Source organism: Saimiri boliviensis, chromosome 8 (genome assembly GCF_048565385.1).
Source record: "Saimiri boliviensis isolate mSaiBol1 chromosome 8, mSaiBol1.pri, whole genome shotgun sequence".
NCBI lineage: Eukaryota > Metazoa > Chordata > Mammalia > Primates > Cebidae > Saimiri > Saimiri boliviensis.
In genome coordinates, this window is record NC_133456.1 from 64320790 (window position 1) to 64333300 (window position 12511).

At 35.7% G+C, this 12511-nt stretch overlaps 1 protein-coding gene across 5 annotated transcripts in view; it reads right to left on the reverse strand.

Annotated features, from left to right (window-relative positions):
- Window positions 1-7036: 7036 nt before the first annotated feature.
- CNTN3 (contactin 3) overlaps window positions 7037-12511 on the reverse strand; it is a 335565-nt gene continuing 330090 nt past the window's right edge. For 3 of the 5 annotated variants that reach the window (XM_074404559.1, XM_074404561.1, XM_074404560.1), the window contains exons 21-22: window positions 11738-11850; window positions 8995-11135 (exon numbers count right to left, since the gene is read on the reverse strand). In XM_074404559.1, the coding sequence (XP_074260660.1) occupies window positions 10788-11135; window positions 11738-11850 (461 nt within the window). In that variant the 3' untranslated portion in view covers window positions 8995-10787. The other 2 variants (XM_039477684.2, XM_074404562.1) reach the window with 1 other exon arrangement.

A 12511-nucleotide genomic window follows, 5' to 3' on the forward strand; every position in this document is an offset into this window, starting at 1 on the left:
AAGAAAAAGAGACTCAAAACATGCTTCTGGGAATGACTTCTAAGACTTTCTTTTTCTAGGCAGTTAGTTTCATGGCTGAAAAGTTTCCTGGGATTTTCTGTGTGTAGGAAAGTGACTAATCTTTTAGGAATTGACAGTGGCTCTGACATTGGTCCATGAAAAAGAAAAATATTCAGATCAATATGTTTAATTAAGGAAATTTTCTTCTTGGAATCACAATGTTGAGCTCAAACTCTGTTTTCATATGAATCTAGCTCAAATTCTCAAAAACACCCCACAAATATAAAGAAGCCTGATACTGTTCCAAGATGTCATGCACGTTTTATTTACGAAAATGTGAGGGTATCTGAGTCAAGTCTACTCTTTATCTACCTATAAAGGCTCTATGACAATGAAAACACTGAGATCTGAAGATGCTATGACAGATGAGGGAGAAAACTGTTTAATGTTTTCCTATGCACTCTTTTTTTTTTCTTTTTAAAAAACCATGTAGTCTCAAGGAGCTATAATTGGAGTTGAATGCTTGGGGACTTATGGCCCTCACATTATTTACATATGACCATTTGAGGGACTTGTTCCTGTGGAGTAAAGGAAAGAAGACAGTTTTTCCTTTTTGATTTCCCCTTTGAACCTCAGAAAAAGCTGTGGGCATCTCCTTTCAATCTGGCATTTGCTGTGTCAGTTTTCATCTTGAGTAGCAAGCAGGTATACAAATGGGATCAATGAAAATGACATAAAATACAGAGTAAAATGCACAAAGAATTTGAAGTATTAAGAAGCTGGCACCAAACTTCTAATTTCTGCAATATTCTGAATAATGAGAGAAAAACAAAAATCAAGTAGAAGGCTGGGTGCAGTGGCTCAGCCGGTAATGCCAGCACTTTGGGAGGCCAAGGTGGGCAGATCACTTGAGGTCAGGAGGTCAAGACCGGCCTAGTCAAAATGGTGAAAACCCATAACTGTTAAAAATACAAAAAACAGTCGGGTGTGGTGTAAGGCATCTGTCATCCCAGCTCTCAAGAGGTTGAGGCAGAATCACTTCAACCTGTGAGCTGGAGGATGCAGTGAGCCCAGATTGAGTCACTGCACTCCAGCCTGGTCAACAAAGCAAGGCTCCATCTCCAAAAAAAAATTGAATATAAGTATGGAATATGAGGGCTAACTTGTCCACGTGCTGTGATGATAACTTTATATATATACATTATATATATATTCACTATCTCATATATATTTATATATAAACAAAATGTATATATATATGGGAGAGAGAGAGCAATTATCACTTCTCACTTACATTTTATATGTGAGGGAAGAAATTTAGAGTGGCTAAGTAACTTGTTCTAAAGCACAAAGCAAATGAGTGACAGATCCAAGACTTGCTGGCTGATTTCAAAGTATATCATCTTTTTTTTTTTTTTTTTTTGAGACACAGTTTTGCTCTTGTTGCCCAGGCTGGAGTGCAATAGCATGATCTCAGCTCACTGCAATCTCCACCTCCTGGGTTCAAGCGATTCTCCTGCCTCAGCCTACCGAGTAGCTGGGATTACAGGCATGTGCCACCATGCCCGCTATTTTTTTTGTATTTTTTTAGTAGAAATGAGTTTTCACCATGTTAGCCAGGCTGATCTTGAACTCCTGACTCAGGTGATCCGCTTGCCTCAGCCTCCCAAACTGCTGGGATTGCAGACGTGAGCCACCATGCCCAGCCTAAAGCACGTAATCTTAATCATTTCCCAAACTCTCCTCTGTCTTCATTCCTAAAATATAATTTATATGTAACTACTAAGACTAGATTGCAGAGCTCACAGCTCTGCATAATTTCCTTTCCACCAATATGTTGCTCAGATCTGGAAAATCTTCCCCCAGGCAAGTTCCCATCTGCAGCAAGTCACTGCCAGTTGCTTGGGAGCATTCTAAGTTCCAACTTCTCTCCTTAGCAGCTGGGGCTCATCCAGCATCAGAAACACCTGTAGCCTGCTGGCTGCCTTTTAAACAGCATGGTGGCTGTAAACAGAATGGTCTCTGTAGGACTTAATGAGTCTCATGTGTAGAAGTATGAGGATGTGTTATTTTTAAAGAAAATTCTCTTCTAACGACTTTTCAGTGAAAGGTGAATGTCACTGAAAACAAGGGAAATATTTTCAATCATTATTACATTGGGGAATAGAACTTATACTTGTTTTCAACCCTTTGCCTTTTCTTTAGACTCAAATCTTGACCCACACCATTGTTTTCTCCTGCTTAAGAACAGTTCATTACTATGAAATGAATCTTCTGAGTAATGGAATGAGACAACCCGATTCTTCTCACTGCCTCCCCCAGATCCTTTTCACATTTCTTACTGTCTCATCTTCTAGAAGAGGGGCAGCAGAAGGAAAAATGGGCTTTTCCTATAGAAAGGGCTTGGCCAGAGGTTGCATAGAGACAAACTGTTTAATTTTTGAAGGGAGATGGATTTTCTACATATGGTAGTAGAAGCCAAAAAAATCACCTTTAGAGCTTCCAATCCCAACAGGACCTAGTCTGTCATTCAAGGATAGTGGCCCTGGCAGTTTGAGGTAAACTGCTCCATGTAAGAACATGAAAACAGTACTCTCTTCTCAAAATGGGCATCTATTAGGCACTCTTCACATGACTTCCTTTTACTCCACATATTGCTCTGTGCCAAGATTCTGAAAAATTCCTCAGCCCCTCAGGCTCTTCAGAGTAGCATTCAGAACTTCTCTGCACCCTAAACCAGATTTGCCAGGTCAAGGGACTTATTTCAGCTCCATTACTATAATTCATGAGGGATACTTTGAACCACATAAGGGCTTTATTTACTTAATGGCAGAAACATTCCTAAAACACAAGCTGCACTTTTTAATCTGTGATCAAACATCTTTCTAAATAACGTCCTTCTGAATAAGATTGCTGGCTGTCATCTGTGGCAACATGATCAGATATTGGCCTTTTGAGTCCTGCTTTGAGAGAATAAGGAGTACAGCCAGTGTAGACTCAGCTCTTTTTTATGTCCAACATTGTGCTCAAAGCTCTATCAACATACTTTAGTCCTCACAACTACTTGGGCATACAGACACATACACACACACATATATATATCTTTTGAGACAGGGTTTCACTCTGTCACCCAGGCTGGAGTGCAGTGGTGTGATCATAGTTCACTGCAACGTCTATCTCCCAGGTACAAGCAGTCCTCCCAACTCAGCCTCCTGAGTAGCTGGGACCACAGGTGCACACCATCACGTCTGGCTAACTTTCGTATTTTTTGTAGGAATGGGGTTTTGCCATGCTGCCGAGGCTGGTCTTGAACTCCTGAACTCCAGTGATCACCCTGCCTTGGCCTCTCAAAGTGATTGGATTACAGGCATGAGCCACCACACTTGGCCTGAGCATATACCTTTTTCACCCTCAAATTTCTCTATAGCCCCTTTCCCTGCTTTATCACTAAAATGTAAGGTCTCTGAGGGAAGGAGACTTGCCATATCTCTAGTCCCAAGACCAGTGATTCTTCTGAAACTCTGCATGGACAAACTCTCTTTTTTTTAGATAGATAACTGTTATGTGTATTTGACAACAGACTCTTAAACAATGATACAGAATTTAAAGCCTAATAACAATAATATTATCAAGTTAGACCATGCTATTGACTACCCAAGATCCAAGGTATGATAAAAGTTTTTTTGTGATTAGATCATGTGATTCTTCATGACAATTCTCTGGGTCACGTCTTTTTATTGGTGCCATTTTAGGGTTGAAGATTCTTTGTCTTGAAGGAATTCACCTGCTTGCCTAAGGTCACACAATTATATAGGGACATGGATAGGATTCCAACCCACATCTATGACTGGGAACAAATCTGTCAATTTTCTCAACGCAGATGGCCTATATTTATTTCAAATAAATTTTATAATGCCTCTTATTCTTCTAATCATCACGTTATTATTTCTAGAGGCAGCACAGAAGGAAAAATTAAGCAAACAAAATAAGAGACAGTGAGAAAAAACAATAACAAATCTACGGGCTTAATTCAAGAAATATGTACTGGGCACATAAAGACGAGCTCTGCACAGTAAGTGAGTGAAATATTTTCGATCATTATTATGTTGGAGAATAAAACTTCCACTTATGTTCCCCTTTGCCTTTTTTTAGACTCAAATCTTGACCCAGATCCATTGTTCTCTCCAGGGACTATGATCCCAATGAACATTTAACCGCACGATCTTTAAAGTTTAGCTTTGGATGAGAAGCCAATTTTGCCTGGATGCTTCAGAAATGCCAATACAATCATCACATTGAATGGACATTTTCCACTTCCTCATTAGCCAGTCTAGATATACATGTTACATTAGCTTTGTATCTGTCACATTCTACTGTCAAATGCCAAAGTAAAGCTATTAATTTGCCATCCTTATCATTAGTCTCTGAATTTCCCAGGTAATGTCCAATTATACAGCATCTAATTCTTGATCTTCCTCACAGTATTCATGATCAAAATAGAATTCTCAGGCTCTAAGATAATTTTAGCAGACAGAGTAAGAGTAAAGAATAAGAATGAAGACTGACAAATAATAGATGGATTATTTTCTTACCAGTTTAATTCAATATGCATGCATTAATTCTCCATGCAAGTTCAAGAGGTAATTATCACCTACAAGTAAAGCAAGACATGTTAAATTAGGGCACTGGGTTCAAATAAAAACAGTAGAAAAACCTAACAATTTAAATGAACCATATTCCAATCTGTTTACATATTTTCTTTCAAAAGAATGGTATAATTTACTAATTGCTAATTGTGTAATTGGTGCTGTGGGTTGATTTTACCTCCAATATTTACTGAACTGTATCCAAATTATAATGAATATCAGTGCAATTTTCATTTTTAAAAAGGGTAAAATACTTTAGAAAAAATGAACCCAATTAAGATGAATTTTAAATAAAAAAAGGCAGCATTATAAGAATATGAGACAGCAGGGGGGATTTTAATTGGGTAAAAAGAACATGTAACATCCTAATCATTTTGCATTCTATTTATGTCACTGAATTAAACTGTTTGGTTTTCATTGAAAATGGTGAAACTACTGAAAATCAATACACATCTTCAAAATTAAAAAAAAAGCATAATGAAAATTTAGATATTTGTATACTATTTATTTAAATAATTCTGGATCTGAGTCAGTTTTAGCTTGGATAGCTTTCCATGTGAAAATTATAGAGAATATCAAAATTTACAATAGCTAAAGGAAGAAGTCACAGATTTTTAGTTTCCCAATTTAAAATATGGTAAACAATAGAACAAAGTACACTACAAACTGATACTAGAGATGCTTACTCACAATCTCTAAATCCGGTAAATCTGATTTCAAGCAGGGTTAAGAGTCTAATCATACTTAGAGCTCAGAGGTTGCAGCCAAAGTGTGTAGGTTAGTTAGAATCCTATTTCATTACACCATCGCTAGGATGTCCTTGTGCAACTTACTTAATTGTCCTGAGCCTGTTTCCTCATCTGTAAAATAGGCTTGATAATGGACCCTAACTAATGAGATTTTAAAAATTTTATCTTTTAACTCTTTACGGAGATGAGGTCTCACAATGTTGCCCAGGCTCGTCTTGAATTCCTGGCCTGAGGCCACCCTTCTGCCCCAGCCTCTCAAAGCACTGGGATTACAGGTGTGAGCCACATGCTCCTGCCATTAATTAATGGGATTATTTTGAGGATTGATTTAGCAAATGCAAAGTGCTTATCTCAGAGTCTGGCATGGAAATATATGTTATTTAACATTATCAATGTTATAATTCAATCATAAAATAATCTGATTCCAGAATCGCTTTACCCTATTGTCTAGCAACTCTTAGAGTCATAGTTTTTTTCTCAGCGGAATGAGATCTAAAGAGAACTTTAAATTTAAAAGCATTCAGGGGGATGTTTCCTGTCTTCCATTGCATATATTTGCCTACTGATGGGAAGGTGATGGCTTTAAGCATTCACACACATTTCATTCACTATCTCTCAGGCATTGACGTAGGTAACACCAGTCACTTTAGTTCACAAGAGAACACATCAGCCAGCACAGAAGAGTCTAGCATTGGCTGAAGATCTGACCATTGTGTGAGGAAAATACTATCATGGCCCGCATTGTGCAGACAGGGAAACAGACTTAGAGAAGCTATGGACCTTGAACAAGATCACACAACCACAAAAGGGTAAAGGTGTTATTTAGAAGACAGTATGACTCCAAGCTGATTTTCTGATTTTGCCCTGCCAATCAGCCCTGCCTTCTACAGGAGAGAGGACACTGGAACTATTTTGGTGCTATAATCTGTTTTTTCATATTTTCTGGGTTATTTCCTTTCATTAAGGTGTAATAATGCACCCATTACCACTGGTGCTTAAATCTAGAATCACACACACTCACACTCAGATACAATCCCTATAACATAGTTTTTCTACTTAATTTTCCTGCCTTTAAACACATTTTTCAATTATCATGTAAGAAAATGATTGACATTTTAGCTGTCATTTTCCTTACATCAACAATAACATTTAAAATGTTTTAAATATTTAGAATATTATCACAAGGATTATTTAAAAGTGTACATTATTTAAATAATTGATATTATTTAAATAATATCAATTTTTAAAACATTGACACCAATGAGACACTCTATAAACAACTTGATAAATTCATATTAATTTTAAGAAAATATTTGTCAAAAATGTGTAGACATTTGTGATCAAATACAGTCAGACGCAATTAGATACTATAATTCTGTTACGCGAATTTTCTGCTTCCCCATTCCCCCACTTCTCCCCACAGCTGAAATATCTGTAATGTACAAGTCATTGTCTTAAATTGCTGGTTTTACTGAGTCAGTAGGGCATAAAAATATTTTAAAATATCCTGTTAAAAGATGGAAAAGTTAAATGCTGGCTGAACATTTAATAAAGGATAGCCTAGTATAATTATTATGGTCGTCTCCTATTCCCTCTGTAGATGTTCTTGTTTGACCATACCACATTAATACTGCATACGCATTTGCTTGTTATAAATTTTATTAGAATAGAAAATAATACATACAGATAACCATAGGATACACACACAGGAATTGAAAGATAAATTTTATACTTTTCAATATGAAACAAAGTACATATCTCATGGAGATATATTGCTAGAAACAACATAAAACAATAGAGCAATCATCTTCAAAACAAAAAGTATAGGAACATACAATAGGAATTATGAAATAATAAAAAGGTCCAACTTTATTACATGGAGCATAAAATACAAGTATTGGAGAAAGTGTTTCCCTACTTTTTGACTGGAAATAACAATGGTCATATGAAATCTACTAGTCATTCAGATTGTTTCCATATATACAGTATATAAGGACCTTATAGAGAAAGTTATAAATATTTATTTATTTTGTGTATGACGTCTTTATCTTAAATGTAATCTCTAAATGTAAAATAGTGCTTTATGGTGATATCAGAATTGCCCTAATTTTTAAATCTTTCTTGATATCTGTACTGTTTTCTAATTCTGATATCGTTGGAAACACGAACAAGTTCCTGCAAAATGTGAAATTGGTAGGAAAGAGGTAAAAAATTGATTTTGCAATGTTGAATACTCAATTTGCTGATTTTAATTTATTCTTAATATATTGCTATGAAGTCATGTCTTCAACAATTTTTTGAAAACCACATATTGAAAGACTGAGTCATACATATCAAAGTCAGCAGCATTGCCTTGGTTCTATTACAAATTTAACTCAGGAACTAAAAAGCCTGCCAGACTCACTCAGATAGATGGTGGGATTTCATTAAAAAATCATCTCTGCCATCCAAAAAGAGAGGGTCCCTTAATGGAACTGGAAATTAAAATGAGGGACTGTGTGGATTTTGTTTAATATTTGGGTTGAGATTCAGGTCATTCCTGACTTTTTCCCCTAGGTTTTAATAAAACCTGAAAGCTTATTCATAGCTGTGAAGGAAACAATTCCTTTTCTAATTTAAAGAATTTTTTTTTTTTTTTAGAAAGGATAAAATGTGATCATTTGAATTTTAGAATATAACTAAATGAAACAGGATAAAGTCTGAAAAACTGACTGGTCTTCATGACTTTTATGTGATTACATAAATTCATACTAATATTTTGCACAGGTCCGTTGCATTCGGGGTGACAAAGCACTTTCACACTTCCTTATCTTTTAAAAACTAATTCATGGGGCAGAGGCTGATCGGATAGGTATTATTATCTGCATATTTTACAGAGGAATAATTGAGAGGTACAGACAGCAAAGTGATTTGTAAAGTCTCACAACCATTTAGCAGTATACCAACCAAACATCATTCTTCTAAGCCCCAGAGTAGCATTTGCCAACAATATTCTCTTGAATCACATGTCACTCCCCTCCTACAAGATCATTTTTAAAAATGTATTTTTCATCCTAGGGACTTAAATCAGAATTTCAAAATGCTACTAGTTAAGTCTTCCAAATAAAGCTATTATAATGGGAAAATTGCATTGGAATTAAATGAAAGTGTTTTTCAATGTAAAAAGGAATTCTCATGTGTGTATGTGTACATGTGAGAGTGTGAGTCTTTATCCATAGGCAGTGCTTAAACTCATAGCTTAAGAACATTTATATCAAAAGTCTAAAGTATGTAATATGTAAATTCCTTTGGTTTATCAAGTTAATATTAAGGCATTTCAGATTCCCTTAAAGGATTTACTGTGTTTTTAATTATATTCATATTTACCTATAATGAAGTAGAAAGTTAAAAATAAGAGTTGAAAAAAACATGCATAATCACTGCATTTCATGAAAGCACTTTTTTTTTGGTAACCAATTAACTTTCCAATAAATAATAAAAAGGAGTTAATATCACCACAGGGCATTTACAATAAAGAACAGGACTATAGGCATATAACCTGACATAGGGTGGACATTCGAGATGGCTGATGTGGATCCTCTTGCATCCATATCTGTCAAAGATGATGAACAGCTCATTAATAAGGATTGTACCAATACGTAGTCAAGGTGCTAGAGCCTGGATATTTGTGATGTTCCCCCCAAATTCCTTGCTGAAATCCAAATCCTCAATGTCCGAGTATTAGGAGGCGAGGGCCTTTGAGAGGTGACACTGACTCTGCCAGCAACTTGACCCTGGACTTCTCAAACTCCCCTCCAGAACTGAGAGAATTAAGTTTCTACTGTTTCTAAGCTGCCTGTCTATGTAGTTTTGTTATAGAAGCCAAAAGCGACTAAGACACAGAGCAAAAGCAGTATCTCTCCTATCAAAACCAAATCACAACATGAACTTATCCTGGCACAAGTTGTTACTAGCCTTCATTTTATTTATCAGTCTAGCATATACCAGCTGCCAAGAATATCTATAAAAACAGTAATATGTTTAAGTTTTCTTAAATGATTCCAGGCTTTGTTCATCTACTATTATTTAACTTTAATTGAAATTGGAAAAACAACTTAATCATTTTGAAAAGAATTAAACTTGATCACAAACAACTTTGAGATAATTCACTGGTTTAATTAAAGAAAGCTTCATTGGGCAAGGGTTTAAAGAGTCTGTGCTTGTTTCTAGTTTATGCATTTCCGGATAAAGTATTACACATAATATAAAACATCATCTTTTAAAAAAGCAATAAATAAAAGCTCCACTTTCATAGAGATGGCCTGTGTGGTCACTTGCAAGCTCAGCAAGACAGCAGATGTCAGATGAAAAGGCTACTCTTGACTCAGCAGCCCTAAAATGCTAAAATAATGTCTGTCCTTGCAAAAGCCCAGAACTTATTTCTTTTAAAATTGCCAATTTGCCAATATTGTAATGTTAACTCTATGCCTTGCACAATTAGGGGAACAAGAAGCACATATTCATTATTTTAAAACTTTAGTTAACAATAATACACTTAATTTCTAGTTTTGCTCTATTGAAGTGCATATAGTTTTAGAGAGTTCTGTAGTCCAATTGGGGTTTTGTAGATTTTACATTGCAGAGCTGAGTTCTGAGATAAGCAGTTCCTGTTTTCTTAGTACAGCTTTGTTTTAGTCTAAGTATGGCAGTCTTTATGATTTTACAGAAAGATAGAATTCCTCCAAGTTTTCATATTTCCCTTTCCCTTCAGTTGCTAATGTCTGCCATTTTGTTTTCCAACATTAAAGACAAAAGTGTCAGTCCTGATTGCCCAATACTACAGACTAGGCCGTGCTAAATGAATGGAAAGAGGGAACAAAGTCACTTATGCCACTAAGAACTACAGAATAACACATGAAGTCAAAATGGGCTCTACAATAGTTAAACTGATGCCAGAAAACTCCAGAGCTGCAATTTAAAAGTGAAAGTAAAATTTATTCTAGCATTGGCACTTGATAAAATATACATACCGAAGTCTGTTTCCAACTCTAAACATCCAATTTCTATAGTAAAATAGGTTTTATTTGGGTTTGGAAAGGAAAAAGCAGTACGAACCTCCTTGGAAACTAGAAACAGAATTTTTAAGGAGTCTTTTACTTTGGCATAGGTAAGTGGTTTAGGACTTTGACAATGTTAATCATTCTATTTAAAGAATTTATTAAGATTGATCTATAATTCATAAGAGGTAAATAACTAGACTATTAAAGATCTTAAAACATAGGGAATTCTATGTTTACAGGAGATCCAACAGCAGTTTTAAGTATAACTCAGAATAAAGAAAAATAATCAAATTAATGAAGTTTTGCTAAATATTTTTTTACATCTTTCCTTCATGCCTTCATTTTTTTCTACCCTATTTTGTACCACTTTTGAAGGATCCTCTCGCCCTCGTCTCACATGCCAAAACCTTATTGGCATTTGGATGAAAGGCTTGCTGGAAGTAAAGAATGGACAGAGGCACACTGATTGACTCACTATGGGGAATAGTAACACTGACGTCAATAAAGTAAATTATGGCTTCAATCAACTTACTGGTTATTCGTGGAATCCTGATCTGTTCACTACTGGTCCCATCCCCTCCATCTGTTGTGGCCTTGACTTCAATAATGTAGTCCTCTTTAATGGGCAGCAAAAGTTCTGCTGAAGTTTTATTTGTGTTCAGCACTTGCACATTATTTTGACTGCTAGTCCTATAGAAAACCTAAAATGCACGAAAAAAATACACTTACTTGTTATATTGCCCACTGTTGTTTTCTTCATAGAACTTGTCACTCTGAAATTAACTTATTTTGTTATGTAAGTTAGAATATGTCTCTTTCATGGTTCTAACTGTAAGTCTTATATTCGAGGTTAACACATGGTGGAACCATCAGGTTCTCAAAATCAGGGAGGCTGGGGAAGAGTGAAATCTCCTATGGAAGAGCTCAGCTGAGTTGCACATTTCTGAGGCTGGAGAGGTAAGGCAGGGCCATAGTGTATGAAATTTGAATGCCTGACCGTAAAATCAGAGCCAATTATTTTTAGTTGTTTCTTAAGTAGTAACCACCAATAGTTGCAAACTAACACACAATTCAGAAACATTGTGTCCAGAATTCCCACTTGAGCAGAATTCTTTCACTTGAAACTATATTTAAGAAGATATTTTGAAAAATTACCCATTTTATGAAAAGCTTGGTATCTTTGTCAAAATTAGATTACAGAAACCATATCATCAACATTTAGAACAACTCACTTATACCTAGCTTCTCTTGAAAAGTACAGCCAAAAGTAGGAAAATGAAGCATTGCAAATGAGAAAACTTACTTTATATCCTGTTACTTCCGACTCATTCTCCATGGCTTTAACTTGCTCCCAATTAAGTAACACTTTAGTGTCTGTGGCATTCCAAACAACATTTCCTGGTGGCTGACTGGGAGCTTGAAGAGCAAAATGAGAAATTAAAACAGACTGAAGTACAATTGATATTTTACAAGGAGGAGACGATGGCTATTAGAGGAAGCTAATGGAATTAGAGCGAGATGCCTTTGGTAATACGTGGTGTAACAGACGAAATCAGAAAAAATAACAGAGTATATAAATTTTCTTTTTCTTTAGAAAGGCATTTCATTCATACACCAAACCCCTGTGACATATAATTTATCCATGTAACTTGCACATGTATCCCTGAATCTAAAATAAAAGGCCAAAAACAAGGCATTTCAATTAATGTATGAGATAATCTATTTTATCATATTCATCGTATAATTTAGGGCATTTCACAAACTTACTACGCTTCTATCTCCTTGAAAACATGTGGATTAGTAGAGATAAGGAAATTCCTTTATCTACCACTAGAGGGCTGCTTGTTGATAAGACTAAAAAGGAAGGTGGCGGGACCTATTTTGACGCATACAGAGGCTGGGAGAAATTGCCAAATGAGCAGATTACAGCTGTGTGAAATGAAGTGTACGTGATGCTGGAGCCAGCCTTGTATGATAAGATGGGCAATATGTGAGACAATAAAAAATCAGAATTACTTAGATTTGTTCCCATGGAGTAATGGCTCTACACACAAAAAAATTGCAAGAGAAGCTATAT